At 32.1% G+C, this 17,677-nt stretch overlaps 2 protein-coding genes across 2 annotated transcripts; one reads left to right on the top strand and one right to left on the bottom strand.

Moving 5' to 3' along the window:
* Positions 1-2,044: 2,044 nt before the first annotated feature.
* On the bottom strand, positions 2,045-10,630 carry LOC105319859 (RING finger protein 24). Its single transcript, XM_011417560.4, has 6 exons — positions 10,521-10,630; positions 8,757-8,880; positions 8,260-8,299; positions 7,414-7,449; positions 5,395-5,474; positions 2,045-4,992 (listed from the first exon to the last, which is right to left on the bottom strand). Exons 2-6 carry the CDS (start codon positions 8,855-8,857, stop codon positions 4,848-4,850), a joined length of 402 nt encoding a protein of 133 aa, XP_011415862.1. The 5' UTR covers positions 8,858-8,880; positions 10,521-10,630; the 3' UTR covers positions 2,045-4,847.
* Positions 10,631-10,811: 181 nt separating this feature from the next.
* Positions 10,812-17,284, top strand: LOC105319857 (uracil-DNA glycosylase). Its single transcript, XM_011417559.4, has 8 exons — positions 10,812-10,974; positions 12,405-12,686; positions 12,940-13,035; positions 14,271-14,325; positions 14,499-14,541; positions 14,981-15,069; positions 15,542-15,720; positions 16,267-17,284. The coding sequence occupies exons 1-8, from the start codon at positions 10,861-10,863 to the stop codon at positions 16,417-16,419; spliced, it is 1,011 nt and encodes a 336-aa protein (XP_011415861.3). The 5' UTR covers positions 10,812-10,860; the 3' UTR covers positions 16,420-17,284.
* Positions 17,285-17,677: the final 393 nt, after the last annotated feature.

The raw sequence follows: 17,677 nt of genomic DNA, 5'->3' as shown, positions 1-17,677 counted from the left end.
CATTGTCTTGTGTCTTCATTTAAAATCTTTACAGTCAGTCTGAAAGAGTCCAGTTACAATTTAAGGCTTTGTCAACAAAAATTATAATAGTCTCTGTGAACCAGTTCATTTCTGGTAAATTGCAAAATAAAATGTTGCAAATAAAAGTTATTTTAGAGTATGTGTTCATTGAATTTGAGAAGTGTTGTGGAGTACTGCCATTCTGTCAGATTTGTGGTCAATTCTAACTAGAACTGTCCTAATGGGACTAATACCCCCGCAAGGCTAATTTCAAATGGGACAAATAATTGAATAATGAAGGTTTGGAACACGTACAAAAAAATTTTTTAGAACTGTAAAAAAAAAAAAAAAAATTAAAGAAAAATTCAAATCAAAATTGTCAGAATTTCACTGCAAATACATATCTATAACAGTAATATATCTGATGATATATATATTTTTTAAATTTAATTGATTTAAAGAAAAACCAACAAAATGACATTAACCCCTCCCTTTGCAATAAATGGAAATACCGGTAGCCAAGCAATGCTCTTCTGTTTATAAAACTTTCAATATCTTTCTAATAAGAGTCTTGACAGATGCAATTAGTTGTTTCAAATTTTCCTCACTTTATCCTATGGCACAATGGAACTCCATATCAGAAAATTGATCCCATAGGACTATGATTTTCTTTGATGAGCTTGTTAAATTTAATAAACTCCCAAAACTTTACCATAATTACCATACTATGTAAAAATATGTAAAAAAGAAAATGTAATATTACAAACAATTTTAAAATTGCCAAAACACTACAATCATATCAGTAATTTTGAATTTCATTTAAATTAATGCCCAATAGGGTCACTTCATCAATTTACTTGACTAATCAATTTAAACAACTTCTAAAAATAGTTTAACTTCTTTATATTAATAATGATAATATTTATTTCCTTATGATAGAAACTTTTGGTTTATATGAAACAGTTTTAAAATAGCCCCAAAACCATCACTCATTTTACAGATTATCAATTTCGCCTAAACACATGCTCCATCTGAACCATGGCTCAGATAATGGCTTCCTTGGGACAAATGAATTCAGCTACACTTGTCTTTGATGTTCTTATTAGCTCCTAAGAATTTATCATCGACAAACAAAAACTTTGCATTGTCAGTTGATAGAATACTTATAAAAAATTAAAAAATTTATTAATTAATTAAGACATAAAGACAAAAAACCTCCATCTAGATGTATTTATATAAATATATTTTAGAGTGTTTTAATACTATTAATTAATTAATAAAATCTGTAAGGATTACCTCCCTTACTTTTCAACATAAGTGTACAATATATAGAATAAGGAAAATGAAAACTGTCATAAAATCATTAAATCTTGTCTGATCTTAAAAAAAATTGCAGGTGCACATCTTCAGATGGTGTTCAACATATGTACAAATTTCCAAACTGTTCCATGCAGTAATAAAAAATTCTATAGGGGGGACAAAGTTGCGTCTACAGACAGACGGACAGGGTGAAACCAATATACCCCCCTAAACTTCGTTTGCGGGGGTATAAAAAGACAATGAAATGTTATAACATATATTAAATGCTTTCTCTACCTCCAAAGTAACCTTTGTCAGACCAGAGGGAAATACTTTTTAACTATCTAGGTCCTTACCTTGATGATATGACAAATTTCAATTCAACATTAATGCATTCAAATAAGAGGTTAAAAGGATCAATGTCAGTTGTATTTAAGGAACAATTCTTTGAGTATTATGGGGTGGTAATTTTGGTCGGGGCGTGATCAAATCCACCCAAAGACTTATTAATGATAGTTTCGATCTTGCCCCAAGTGAAATTATCATCTCATAATATTCAAAGAATGATTCCTTATTACTAAGGGAATTTTCATGTAATTTTTTAAAATTGTATGATTAAATATTTGAAAATATTAAATAAGCAAACCCCGCTTGCATCCCAATTATACTTCATTTAAATTTCTTGGACTCATGTTTAATACAAAATCAATACGTAGTATGTGATAAAACAGGCAAAGACACTGAAAAATGTAAATATAACAGTTTATTTTTCATGACTGCAACAAGTAAACAAGGGTTTCATTTTCACAGAACTATATACAGAGTACAAATTATAACAAGTGCCAATACAATAAAGTTTACTTCTGTAAATCCTAACCAAGTTAATATGTTTTAGGGTGCATGCATAGATTCAACACAATTTTAGGACATTTCTTGGGTACTAAACATTCTCAACATATTTTGATTTCCAACAAAATACAAATATAATGAAAAAAAACCCACATTCTTTGGTTGACAAAAATGAAATACAAGTAATTTCATTAGTTCTCTATAATAAAAAAAAAATACCCATTTTTTTTATTCCAGTACATGCATGCATATAAATTGAAGCAATATAAATACACAGTTATAGTTATATATATTGTTCAATGAAAATTATACATTAATCATAAAATAGAAATATATACTGATATTTATATGGGTGCATATATATCAATAATATGGGTGTTTTTGATTACCATTATAAATGTGCAAATATATATGACAGTATGTGAAGACATAATAAATATGTGTTAAACACTTACAATATAGTTAGATCATCATTTTATAAAATCTAATTTTAATTTCTACTTTAAATCCTTAAGAATTACTGTAACATAGACACATCAAACTTCATGAAAAACCTGCAGTGAATCTTAGTTTGATTTAAAAATAAAAACTTGTAAAAATACAACCATCACTGAAGCAATGCCCTTAAAATGAAATTCAACATTCACACAGCTGTTAAATTCATTCCAACCTTGAAAAAAGTGTTCGTCTTGAGAACTTAATTTTGTAATAATCACTGTCAGAATTCTATCTGCATGATCTTTAATAAGAAATAATTTTGAAGTCGTTAACAAAATTAAGGTTTAATTTATGTCCACCCAGAATTTTGGATGTGATGAATTTCTAGATCTGTTCAGGATTGGCGATAAGGAACATGAATGAACATGAGGAAAATTGAACTAGATAATATCAGCCAAGTGGTTTAAAATTCACGTGAGTAGATAAATTATAACATTAGATTAAATAAATGAAAATTTTTTTCAAAATATATGAATCTATTGTACATGTAAAATACAGTTAAATTGCATCATAACTTTATATATGTGAACAATTAAAAGAAAACAGTCCATGTACGGTACCTGGTACACTTAGTGAATTGTCAAACAGCAAACCATGGTTAATAGTTATTATACATACCGGTAAACACATTATACATGTACATTTATGGCGGAAAATTAAAATACATTACATTACACGTATGCCCTACATTTAATGCTTCAACAAACAACTCCAGTTTTACAGGAATGTAGCCTTACAGCACCTCACGCATCAAAACCTAAACACCTGTCTAGTACCTGTTCCTAATTAAACATGAGAAATTAATATCTTCCTTAAATCGCGAGAATCACATCTCGCTGATTCTTTTTAAAACTTGCTTTTATTTTTCTGACTGTTTTTACAATATAAAACTAATTAGATAAAAATTCTGCAGCAATTTTATGTTCTTGCAATTTAATGCAAAACAGTGAAATTATGGAATTAAGCACTCACATTTAAATGGGATCAAAAGTACCTGTACATATACTTCTGGTACAGGGCCTTAAAATTATATCTAAAAAAAAAAACTCTTTTCAACAATAACCACCTAGCTAGCACTAACATTAACAATAATTACTGGTATTGGCTCTGAGCTCAACAACTCTTCTTGTCAAGAGCTTAGTCTAATTTTCGGGCCCACATACGCATGTAATATTCAGTTATTGTATTTCTAATTCATATAAAGATCATTACAATAAACACACGATAGGACTATCACCCGCATCAATACTTCATATAAAAGTACAAAATACAAACCCAAGTACACTAAAACAATCAAATGTAAACTAAGAAAACAAATACATCTTAAATTGCAGAACATGTGATTACACAGTAGATATATCATGTTACGTACATGTATATTGAATATATGGCAACATTAATTGAAATGGCTAAAACAGAGAAAGATTGGTAGAAATAGCACTGCAAAGCACTTCCTAACAATGTATAAATATACTATGACAATACACTTGTGTAAGAGCACCTTCTTCAAAGAATATTGCAGTACTGCAAAATTATTGTTGCAGGAAAGGATTCTATAGCTTTGTTTGTATGTGAAATCTTAAGTCAAAGCTACAAAACCATGCATTTATCCGATAACCCAGACATGCTTATGAAAATGCATGTGCATACTTTAATGCATATTTATACTGTATGCTTGCACATATTTTGATTTTAAGACATGGTTTATGAATTATAAGATACATTGCATGATAAAAGTCATTAATGAACTCCAAAATTGACATTTCACATGTTCATTTTCATCGACTATTACTGAAATAACTTTTTAGAAGATTTCAACAAAGGCAAAGAATTAAGTAGTCTCAGGTGATACATAGAAACATATTACAGTGCTTTTCACTAGCTAGTGAAGTTTAAAACTACACTATTCAATTACATGGGGTTTTCCCTCTTAAGATTTTGATTAATAAGTAAGTATGAACTTGTTGCAGATTTTTAAAAAAATTCTTTGTACTGTTTGAAGAATGCTCACATATAAAACAATCCAATTCTATTTCAACCAGGAAAAAAACCTGAACAAAGATGGAAGCACGCTATAATTGCATTATAATCAAAATGAAAAATCCACACTATAAAACCAAATAAAAGTGCATGAAACTATGAAAATAAAGGAGTAATAATCACATGTACCAATACAGGAAATAGAGGTACATGTATTCTTATCACACATGGTTGACTTGGGTAGGCAGATTCCTTGTGGGTATGGGCATTGACACTAGCCCAGTCCTCTCACTGACACAGCCAGACTGCACCGGTGCCTTACACATTGGACACATGTTCTTGTGACGTAGCCATTCTAAAAGACACCTGTAATACAAGATGCGAATCTTGGTAAATATTTACATGTACATTAATTTATACATCACTCTGGCAATCTACATTTAATATGATTTTAGTTATATATCTATTTAAAAAAACATTTAATTTATTGCATCTGCTTTTTCCAACATGGCAGAAGCAATACATGAATAAAGTAATTGTTTTTATACAATAAAGTTGTCAGAGAATTCTAACCCCCCTCCCCCCCCCCCCTTAAAAAAAAACCAATGAAACGTTTATGCCTTCATTCTCATCAAATTTATAATGAATGTTTTCAAATGTATTTTTCAAAAATATGACAGTTACAGTAAAGAAGTGGTTCATGCATGTGTTTGGGTGGATGTATATAATTTGGAAAATGCATTATCCCAGCATGTCTATAAAACTTACTTCATGTGGAAGCAGTGTGTACAATGGCAAATAGCTATGTATTCCTTCAGTTCAAAGTCTTCTAGACAGACAGGACAGGTCTGTAAGAGATCAAGCAAGTTAATGCTATTACATGTATTACCATTACATAAATATACATACTTCTCTAATTAATCTCAATCTGTAACATCCTGAAGTCCCAATATAATTAGCTGAAGGGTCTAATTAAGCTTAAAATTGTTCATGACTGAAGTATAATATCCCAGTTGTTCATAGTTCCTAAATTTTAGATGTCTTAGGTTACCTACCGGCTATTACATAACTGTATATATGGATAAACACTTCTACATCTGATGTACTGATTTATCTATATAACTAAACATCACGATATCATGTGATTATGTAATCAGTCTGGGCTTAAAACAAGAGGCCCATGGGCAATATCACTCACCTTAGTGACAACCTAAAGTAGCTCTTCATAAAATCAAAATCATCATATATTATTTAAGGTATCCATTGTACATATACATGTAGGTATATAAAAAATCAAGCTTGGTAACTCTGTGAGTTTATGTTCTCAAAGCACCACATGGGTAAAAAAAAAATGGGTCTTCAGGGGTGACAATTCATTTGAAGAGATTGCTCTCGACTTAAACTCGACAATGTCATTTGAATTAAACGATTTACTGGAGATTTTCCCCAAGTCCTAGAATGACTTTGCACCCTTCAAATGGATCTTATGTTATGTCATGTACCGCATTTGGGAGAAACTTAAATCAACAGTATATCAGGATGTTTCCACAATAATAAAACAAAGCAAAGAGTTCTTTGCTGAACTTTGCACTCCTCATTGGGCTATTGAGGTAGAGGTAATGGTTTGAACTTTAATTCTACACTATCTCATGATGCTTAAATAAAAGCAAAAGAAATTGTTTTTAAAGGATTTTAATTCTTGAGAAAAAGATATTTAAAGACTTTCCCTTATTTTCCAGTGTTGAACTGTTAACCCCTCATTGAGACCTCTATTGAAGTGGAGGCCATGAGCATGTTTGAATCAACAGGTTGCTAGCAAAATAAATTCTTAAACATGTCATTAATATTTCTCCTATAAGTGCCTTTTTTTTTTTTTTTAAATTTTCTTCCCCTCATGGAATCCGTGTATCAATCCAGGCCATGGGGTCATGGCTTGAACAAAGTGCATTTCAATCGATACATGTATTCCAAACCATACCTTTTTAATTCTTCAGAGAAAGATTTCCTAAATTTTCTTAATGTTTGAAATTTGAAGGCTACCCAATTTTTATAAATATAAAATGAGTTGAGGCAGTTTGCTTTATTAAGAGCAAAGCAGTCTATAATAAAGCGTAAACTGTTCCAACCAATTTTTTAAAAGTATAAATTGGGTAGCTTATAATTGAATCTATTCCTTGTAACTTTTATTTTTGCTATTAATTGTAAATTAAAATGGTCATTTGACCTTTAAAATGACATTAAATTATACTAAATTCAAATGTAAAATCTGGTGGATTAATATAATTTGATGTTTCTGTGTGAAGTAGGCAACATTCTTTATACAATATAAATTAATTTTTTCAGCAAATCAGAAAGTGTGTTACAACCAGAATTGAATTATTATATTATAAGAAGCATTTGTCTAAATATTGCATTGGCATTTGAGATGCTGTGGTTTTTGAGAAGAAATCCCCCCCCCCCACAATAATTTCCAGTTTTCCATAATCACATCACACAATTCATTTCCCCTTAACTGAACAAATCTCTTACCAAAGGATATACTTTGTACTTTTTGTAATTTGATTGCAATTTGTCTAATGGTTCCAGAGGAGAAGATAAAATATTAAAAGTTGACACCTTGGAATATGACAATAGTTACAAGGATAACATACAACCGACTTTTTCAATCAATTAAAGCTCAGGTGAGCTAATAAGAAACTATTTCTCATGAATAAATTTTGGATTTCTGAAAAAGTTTTAATTTATATGTAATATGCAACAAAAATTAAAATAATCAGTCAAACTCACCTCATTTGCTGCCTTTTTTCTACACACAAATTTCACCTGCACAAAATAATTTGTTTTACGTATTTTACTATAGTACATGTATCGATCTGTGATAACAGTTAAGATAATAATAGGTTGTACAATATATTGTTCACTGTAAAAAATATCAAACTCTGCTTTGACAAATTGCCAAAAATATGAGACTTGCGTAATGTGTTATGTCATGCCACATTTATACAATTTATAAGACCGCATTCAGCCGACTCTCTAGTTCCAATGCACAGTTGATTGGCCAATCAAATGCACATAAGACCTTGGAGCTTGATTAACATTCACACAGAAGTTTTCCAACCTGTATTTGGCACGCAACATTGCAGTCACATATTGTAAAACTAATGCATGCAGAATTGCATCTGCTATAAAGTTTTTGCACTGTAATACAATTTACAGCTATCTCAAAAAGACTTTTTTGAGTTAAAAACTTACAAATTTTAAAAATCATGTATTGACTATTATTAATATCTTAAAATTTATCAAAATCAACCTCATTCATAATTGATGTTCATTAATGTTACTCCATTTTTGTGCCCACATAGCTGATAATTAAGAGCTTTTATATTTAACTTCAGATAATATTAAAGTTCTCACATTGTCAATTTTCATAAGTTTAAACTTCAATTATATTGTTATATTTTTCAAAAATCAACCATTAAAATGAGACACATTATATACTGTACTTTTTTCATACAAGAATAAAATAGACTATGATATTTGTTCTTATGAATTTTGTAAATTTTGACATCCTTATCTCCATTAATATGAGATAGAACTTTTTTTTCCAATAATTTGAGATATTTGGATAGTTACCCTCCTGTATCCTCTCTCTCTCTTTGCTTTCCATTTCAATCTATAAAACAGAAAATTGATTTGTAAGGGGGAAAAAATTAAATCCACCAGCTAGTTCAAACAAGAGGCCCGAGGACTTTAACAGTCGCCTGAGTTGTTATGAGTACAAATCCATAGAATGGCAGCTATATAATGATTAAGAATCAATAGGGGATAACATAATACAGTGAGTTTTCAGGGATAAAATAGCTATGGATTTAGTAATCTGAAAGGTTTTTAAAATAAACAGATTCTGGGCATTGGAGGGGGAGAAATATGTCCCTTATGTGCATATATGACCTAAATACCTCACCAGAAGGGGTTTTCAAGGGTCTCATTTAAAAGACACAGTCACACAGACATTTCCTTCTCCTGCCAAGCATTTGGCAAACACTAAATCATGTTATAACAACCATGGTATGTTGGGGCAAGGGTGCAACTTGGTTTCAGAAACAAAAACTTGGGTTTCTTTCACTTACCTCCACATGTAGCAACAGAAAATAAGACTAAGGATAAGAGACAGGGCCCCAATACCAAGCAATGGCAAGGAGATATTGGCTGGGAGGTTGTCCACCATCATGTGTCACAAGTCACATGGTCACTCTGTCAACAACAGGTTAATCAACAATTAATCAATGTTTTAAATGAAAAAAAATCAAAAAGGCCTATGGGCCACTTTGTTCACCAGGGTAACACATTCTCAAATTAATTTCATACTTCCTTTTTTTCCACAAAATTAAATGATTTATACAACTCTAAATCTATATCAATATTCTATAAAAATTGAATTTACAGTATTTCTATGAAAAGAGGTTTTGAATGTTTTTCCATAGACCTTACTGAATAGAAATTTGGAACACCATGAGTATTGATCAGCTATAGGTTAATGTACTATAAAACTGGAATCTGATTGGTATCAGGATGGTTGCATAATGCACTGGATATGTCACTGTATGTAGCAATGAGCTTCTTTGGGAATTTTTTTATTTACATTTTCAGATTTTACCTATACCAGGTATTTTTCAATTGTAAAATTTTTACCTCTCTTGATCGAAGTCTAATTACTGGGACTGTTACAAGGGTCAAGCTGTTAAAAAATTAAATCTTCACTATATCACTATTTAGAAACCCCCTTTCATATATTGGTACTTTTGGATTCATCATTCTATAGAAATAGATTTTCAAGACACTCACCCTATTATCAGAAAGTTCCCTTTCAAAAGAGCATGCCCCTTCATTAGAACAAACCTGATTCCCATTAACTCAAGCTACCTTGTGCCAAGTTTGAAATTGGACCATTATTCCAGTCCAGAAGTTGAACAATGACTAAAGACCCTAGACAAGGATTCTGTGCCACACAGCTCCCAGTCACAGGCACCCGAGATGACCTGCATTGCTTTATTCATTTTTTTAATAATGAAATATATAATAATTATATATACCTCCTACCTACTAATGCACTAGGCACACATTGTTGCTTATATAATTTAGAATTAGTCTGAATTATTTTATAGGACTGTCACATCAGCCGGATTTTGTGCCTATAGGGTAGTTTATTTTGTGATCAATCTTGACTTTCTCTCAGTCTTTCAACATTGTAGCACCACTCTGATCTTAGTTAATAAAGTTCTGCGACAAAACGGCACATTGTATTTAGCATCGAATCTTTCTGACTTCTCAAGAATGTGACAAATGGCTAAAGGAGTACGAACCTATAAAAAATAACTCAAGCTCTGAAAAGACAACCAAGGAAATAGTATTTAAACAACTTTGAATAATTTTACAATGAACACTTTGGCAGAGAATCAATTCTTGTCAAATACAAATTCTCCTCATATTACACCAAAAAATCACAATTTAACACCATAAACTATAAGGTGGCGAGAATTGGTTCTTGGCAAAAATTGGTCTCATGCCATAATTAAGTAATCAAGTGGACAGCTGATCTCATGGATCGACCTCTGTTGCATAAGAGTTTAAAGGGTGATGAAGATTCAGGGTACACCAAAGTATTTCCTGATTGTAGCTTACACAAGATTCGACATTTTGATTGTAAATTGCTACTGTCGTTATAAATAGAACAATACCATTTCCCCCTGTCACAATCTGTAATTTGTTCTACGCATATTCCTTCTCTCAATAGTCAGCTGATTTCACAATTGTCATAAGACGAATTTGTTTGATTGCACGCATGCATTTACATTGTATGTGATCTAATTAAAGACCCAACAATATATTCTTACCAATTTGGATCTAAAAAAACAAAGCTCCAACATCATATTCCATCCACGTCTGCCCCAGCTTCTTCTGAGTTCAGAAGTAACAAAAACTAGGTCAGGAAATCGTTGTCGTAAAAGCAGCGATCCTGTTGTAAAGTCAGAAATTCTGAAGCACATTTATTCCTTCTTGATTAATACATAATATCTTTCTCAGTAAAAACACACTTATTATTAAAAATTAATGCTGGATACTTCACACACAAAAATCACAACGACATTGATGTTGACATAGACCAATGTTCGATAATTGACCTAATTCATTCACAAATAACGCGGGAAAAAGCTGATATTGGCGAAAAAGTTTATGTTTAGTTTCAGACTAGCCATCGGATGTAGAAATATGAGTGGACAAGCTAAAATATCCTCATTTTTCACACAATCAACCAACAAGCGAGTGATTAGTAATGGAGATACTGTGGTAATCAGTTTATTTATTTCCAAAAACAAATGCAAAAAGTATACAATGCCTATATATGGGTTTCGCTCCCAAATAAACAAGCTCAATGCGTGTAAAACAGAACTTATATGAAAAAAGAGAATGAATATACAGTCGTGTATTTTATTGTAGAGAGCAAACATCGTCGATCTTTGTTTAATTGTATTTAAACCACAGATGAGGGATTTTAGAATATGTACATTTCCTCCTAGCATGCATGATCACATAATCATATGAAATTGTGTCAAATCTTAGGATTTCATGATCGGGTGTAAAGAATCAAATGAAAAAAATTTCGTTCAAGAGACAAAGTTTATGATGATTGAAAAAAATTCCCATTTTAATTTAGATTAATTAAATCTTAAGGGCTCCCAGAGTCAATGCATAAGGATTTCCTTGCTCCAGCATCACAAACTTTTGTGGGTTCTTTGTTGCATATTAAGAACCAGTAGATCTCAATAAATTTATCGAAGACAAATGCAAGTTTCTTTGGATTCAAGTGTATTAAAAGAACAAGTTGTACATCAAATGCCAATCCGCTCTCGCTTCTAGTTCTCTCTCTCTCCTCTCACATTCTCTCTCTCTCCCCTTATATATACTTTGCCCAGAGACCTAATGCTGTTAGGTCATTATACTAGAACAGCAGGCTCTGGTATCGAGGCTGCTACACCATTAGGGCAGCAGGTTCCAGTATTTAGGCCTTCTACACCATAAGGGCAGCAGGCTCCAGTATCAGGGCCTGCTGCACTATATTAGGGCACAAAGATTAAGGCTCCTAATGATAGGGCTCAAATATAAAACAAATTTACCAGTACTTAAACAGTAGTTATGATTTATAAAACAGGAATTTATAAAACAAAAATGCTACAAATTGATTTAATGCCTAAAACTTTTGATTTGAACATTAACTTTTTCACAGTAACTGCATGTGGTACTGCTCACCTAGACCTACAGGGAGACTTATGAAACCAGTGGTAAAAAGTCAATTGAATTTTAGTCTCAACCAGGACTCAATCCCTATGCCTGCACTAACTGACCAAGTTCAGAGCTAAGGAGACCTTATATTCTGACCGACCGACATTGACACACCTGTTAACCTATTGATATAGTTTTACTAAGTTTATGTATAAATTATTCAAACAATTGCCGATAGGTTATATTTAGCCAAAACATGAAAGAGCTCATAATGCATTTACCAAGAAAGGGTTTAATTATTCCCATGGCTGCATGGGTTCTAATTCTTGGATGGGAGTAGTCTTTAACACATATTATTCTGTAAAAAGTTGAATTAAATTATTTTATCATGTCATGATAGGATGATAATGAAATTAATTACTGAGTCAGAGACAATGTCAAAAGTGGTTAGAAGAACAGCTTTTGAAGTCTTCAATGTAATGATTTTTATTCCTCAGTCTAAAACACCAAGTCCCAAGAAACGTAAAATTGATGAGAAGGGTGAAGATACAACATCAGTAAAGGAGAACATAGAACTCAGTCCGAATGCCCAGACCCCTCCCTCACCACCCCCAACCCCCACGGCATTGTCACCAGAGCAGAAATCTAAAATAGAACAGAACAAGTTAGCAGCCAGGATAAAACTTGCAGCCAAGACATCTAACGGTCTCTTGGTGGATGTTGGTTCATCATGGTTTAAAGCTCTAGAGCCCGAGTTCTCCAAGCAATACTTTACAGAGGTGAGTACCTGATGAATTACCTGTACAGGATTTGTCATGTTGTGAGAGATAGAAATTTTTCAATATACTTTAAACCAACTATTATTTGCGATAACTTTATTACTGGAATTACTGGAGATAAACTCAACAACAGACTTTTACTTGACAATCAGGCTTTAGAGACCCATTGCATTTTGTAGGTGTCCTACACATGTATGATATGATGTGCAAAGAGTGTCATATTTGTACTTTTCAAATAAATTTTATGTTTTAGCTATCAAAGTTTGTGATGGCGGAGAGAAGCAAGAATACAATCTACCCCCCCGCACATGATGTCTTCAGCTGGACAAACTACTGCACCATTGACAAAGTAAGACTCCTTCACTTACCTTACACTTGTTATTATATAAATAGTGCCTGTTTGGGAGGGTAACAGTTGAAATTGACACCCCGAGAAAACCATTGTCAACCGACGCGAAGCGGAGGTTGACAATGGTTTTCGAGGGGTGTCAATTTCAACTGTTATCCTCCCAAACAGGCACTATTTATTTTGTTATACTGAATGTCTTTTTTAAAATTTTTAAGAAAATTTTACTGCTTTTATATAGGAATAACGTGAATTCTACAGCGAACCGTACGCGCATAATTTTCGCGCATGTAACATTTTTTAATGTTACCCGTTGCCAAGTGCGTTGCTAACGCTGAGGGTAATAGTAAATATTATTAACTGCGTCTTAACCAATCAGATTTCAGTATTTAACATGAAAGTATAACAATTAGTTATAATATACCGTATATAAGGTTTTTTCGCGTGTATGCTATTTCCGCTTTGTTCGCGACGATTTCCGAATCGCGGAAAAAATAAATCAGCGTAAATTTGATACAAAGTTTTGTTTTAGTAATAGAATTTTCTCTTTCCTGATAAAGTAAACAGGTAAGTAAAAGTATGGTGAACTGTGTTCAGTTAGTTTAGTTAGAGGTAAAAATTGCAGGATCGTAGAACAAACACCAGATAATAGATTTATAAGCCTCGTTGTTTATTTGATAATCCATTGACAAGCTAATTAAAACGGTCGCTTTCCTTGCATAAACCGATGTCTATTTATACCTGAGCTACTGGTATATGTAACGGTACATGATCTATTAAATTATTATCGGGAATTATTTCACATTAAGGAGATCGTGTATATGGTTTCATTGTCTGAATTAAGATACTTTTCCCTAGCTCTCACCTCACAGGTTTGAACAATCGTGAATTATTTTTTCAATGTGTATTTGAAAAAGTGAAAATTTGATTCGCGTAAATTTTATATACCGTTCTAGGCTCTGATTCGCGGAAAAAACATGACACGGAAAAAACCTGATATACGGTATCTGACTTAATTATAGATTGTTACAATAAATGAATCTAACTTTAACAAATGACATTGTGAAACATTCTCGTTTAACTTAGCCGGCTTACAAATAAGCATCGTGTACTGTACCTGATACATGGATAGTTTCATTTAGAAGAAATGTTGTTATTGTTTGTTAACAGTTTGCATTGAGCAATGCAAGGCTTTCAAATTTCAATTTTTGCATGAAGACGTATTTTTTATAATTCAGGTTAAAGTTGTAATTCTTGGACAAGACCCATATCATGGACCCAAACAAGCACATGGTAGAGTTCTTAGTTCTTAATTAAACTACTGTAACAGTAGTTTGACTTGTTAAACAAATCTAAAATGCCTGCACATAAATAAATGGCATGTACATGTACTGTCATGAATGAAGTCTGTGTAAAATGTTTAAATCTATCACTGTACCAATGCTATCATTTACTTATAATTTCAGGTTTATGTTTTAGTGTTCAAAAGGGAGTCCCCCCTCCACCAAGGTACTGTTAAATTATCTTGATTGTCTTCAATATGTTAAGGTGATTTGAAGCCCCAACCTCTTCACTATTTACTTGTAAGGAATTCTATGAGGGGGATTGATAAATATATTTTTCTTAGTACAATGAAGTACCACACCTTTTGATACTGATTTTTTATTTTACTCAGTCACTACATGTATATTATAAAGAATTTGGCACTAAATTTTTTGTCCACAAGATTACTTTGAGAAAAGATTCTACTTGTATAAAAAATAACTAGATGTATTGTAATATGCCTTCTCTAATCTCCTTTTATGTGCACCTTTCAAGTGCATGTATTCATGGGTCTTAAATCACTACAGTTTAAATATCTATATCAAAATTTTTAGTGCAAATTCTTTCTTTTTAAACCTATTTCAGCATTAATTGTTGTTTACGTTGACCATTTTATATTGTCCAGTTTACAGAATATGTACAAGGAACTGACCGAGGACATCCCTGGGTTCTCTCATCCTGGACATGGTACACTGATAGGCTGGGCAAATCAGGGTAAGTGACCCGCATATGGCAGAGCTGTGCCCCTTTAGCATGTTTAGATAATTAAGACAACAGTAGTCAAATTTCCTGAATTGTGTAATATGCTGTACAACCATTTGCACAACCATGGTCACTGAAGGTTTAGACAAAGATTTTTTCTCTTTTTTTTTTTAACCTTAAGGAGTAGGAATTTTTGGCTTGTTGGTTAATAAATCATTTAAGCTGTTAGAGATTAAAATGATATAATCTATTTGTCTTATGTTTTTTCTTTTCATAAATTTAATTTGATTGACGACTAAATCATAATAGTGTCTACAATTGACAAATCTGAAGACCTGGAGTCTGCCATTCATGACTGTAGATAAAATAAGCCACAAAACAGACTCTGCATATTCATGTACAGCAAAGTGGATGTAACCTGTACTGTTTTGTTGATGTGATCTGTGTCTGTATTGTACAGCACTATGACCTCTGCCTGTTGTAGGGGTATTACTACTGAACGCCTGTCTGACTGTAAGAGCCGGACAAGCCAACTCCCACAAGGACAAGGGCTGGGAGAAATTCACCGATGCTGTCATCTCATGGCTCAACAAAAATAAGAAGGGACTGGTATTCATGTTATGGGGGTCGTATGCCCAGAAGAAAGGTGCACACATTGACAAGGTAACAACTTGATTCCGAACACCGCTTGTTGGATAAGAATTGTTAGCTCCGATATAGGTAATGGTTTTTAAGATCATCCATTGCCCTTAAAATACATCAGCTGACCTTTGCTCTTGAGTATGGAACATACTTACATAAAGTGTTATTGGTCTTTAATGGTAGGTCTTTTGTATATACCATTATCTTTTGTATATACCATTATCCTCTGATTTAAGTAATTTTTGATTTAGTTTTATTTGCGAATATTTACATTTTCTAGTGTATTTGCCTGTGATAACTCTACATATCGATTTTGTACTATAAAACCCATAACTTCAAATGCTGCCAAATTGAGGCACCAGTGGGGTTTGCTTATATTTAATCGTACGATAGCTTAAAATTATATAAATATAAGTGATAAGGAATCATTCTTTAAACATTTTTGCTTTATTGGATTTGATCAGGCCCCGACCAAAATTATCACCTCATAATACTCAAAGAATGATTCCTTATTCCTTTTTTACTCTAACTCAAATTGAATATAACTTTTGGAATTTTGAATTGCAGAAGAAGCACCATGTGTTAACAGGAGTTCATCCATCACCATTGTCTGCACATCGGGGATATTTTGGCTGTAAGCATTTCTCTAAGTGTAATGAACTCTTAAAAAAGGAGGGGAAGTCCATCATCGACTGGAAGCATCTCCCACCACAAGAGTAAATATAAAATATCCCAATCAATTAAATTAGTGTAAATGTAAAACATCCCAACCAATTAAATTAGTGCTTGTGCTCATTTGATGCTTTCGTGTTCATTGTTCATTTTTTTTTTAATGAATTGTCATTTTTGACAGCAATTGCCCAAATTTATAAAAACCAACCAATGAAAAGCATGTTTGTGTTCATATCCCCATGTGTTCAAATTTTTTTACCTGTTTTCGACAGCAGCAATTATCCAGATTTATAAAAACCGAATTAATGAAAAGAGTGCATGTGTTCAAATGTTGTGCTTGTGTTCAATTTTATTTTTAGAATTGTCATTTTTGACAGCAATTATAATTATCCAGATTTATAAAAAAAACAAACCAATGAAAAGAGTGTTTGTATTCATAAGCCCATGTGTTCGAAATGAATTGTCATTTTTGACAGCAGTTACATGTATAATTATCCCATGTGTTCAAAATGAATCGTCATTTTTGACAGCAATTACATGTATAATTACCCAGATTTATAAAAACCGAAACCAATGAAAAGCATGTTTGTGTTCATATGCCCACGTGTTCAATTTTCTTAACCAGTATATGACTTGTCATTTTTGACAGCAGCAATTATCCAGATTTATGAAAACCGAAATAATGAAAAGAGTGCTTGTGTTCATGTGATGTGCATGTTTAAATATTTTTTTTTGAATTGGTATTTTTGACAGCAAAGCTTTTCTGATCTAGAGTCTTTTGTAATGTTTTTTTTTATCGATATATGTGAAAATTGTTAATTATTTACACAATATTTTTCTGTTACTGTGTCTAAATAAGGACATGATAAAAATTTATTGTTCAGCATATTATTAATAAAGGCAAAAAAAAGTCTTCAATTTTTGTTGAGTCGTGCTTTTATAGTGGGAATGATTAAAAAACAAACAAACAAAAAATGTGTCATCGTAAAGGAATATTCATAACACATAAGCTAATTAGATAACTTTATTAAACACATTAAAAATATTTATTCTATTTTACATATTTGCATGTAATCTCTGTTTACAAAACAATGGCTTGGTTGAACATTACTAGTTACACAAACGGTAAAAACAAAGCAGAATTGTTATCTTTTACCTAAAGTGTCTTGGTATTTTCATGCTAGTAAATCTTCAATTGCAATACTGGTAATTTCATTCTAGTTTATCCATTTTAAGTGACACTTGGTGGTGTAAAAAAACAAATACCAATGTATTCAAATAAATGATTGTAAATTTCAACTAAATG

The sequence above is a fragment of the Magallana gigas genome, chromosome 8, assembly GCF_963853765.1.
Source record: "Magallana gigas chromosome 8, xbMagGiga1.1, whole genome shotgun sequence".
NCBI classification, from domain to species: Eukaryota; Metazoa; Mollusca; class Bivalvia; order Ostreida; family Ostreidae; genus Magallana; species Magallana gigas.
This window is presented reverse-complemented; position numbering and strand designations above follow the sequence as displayed.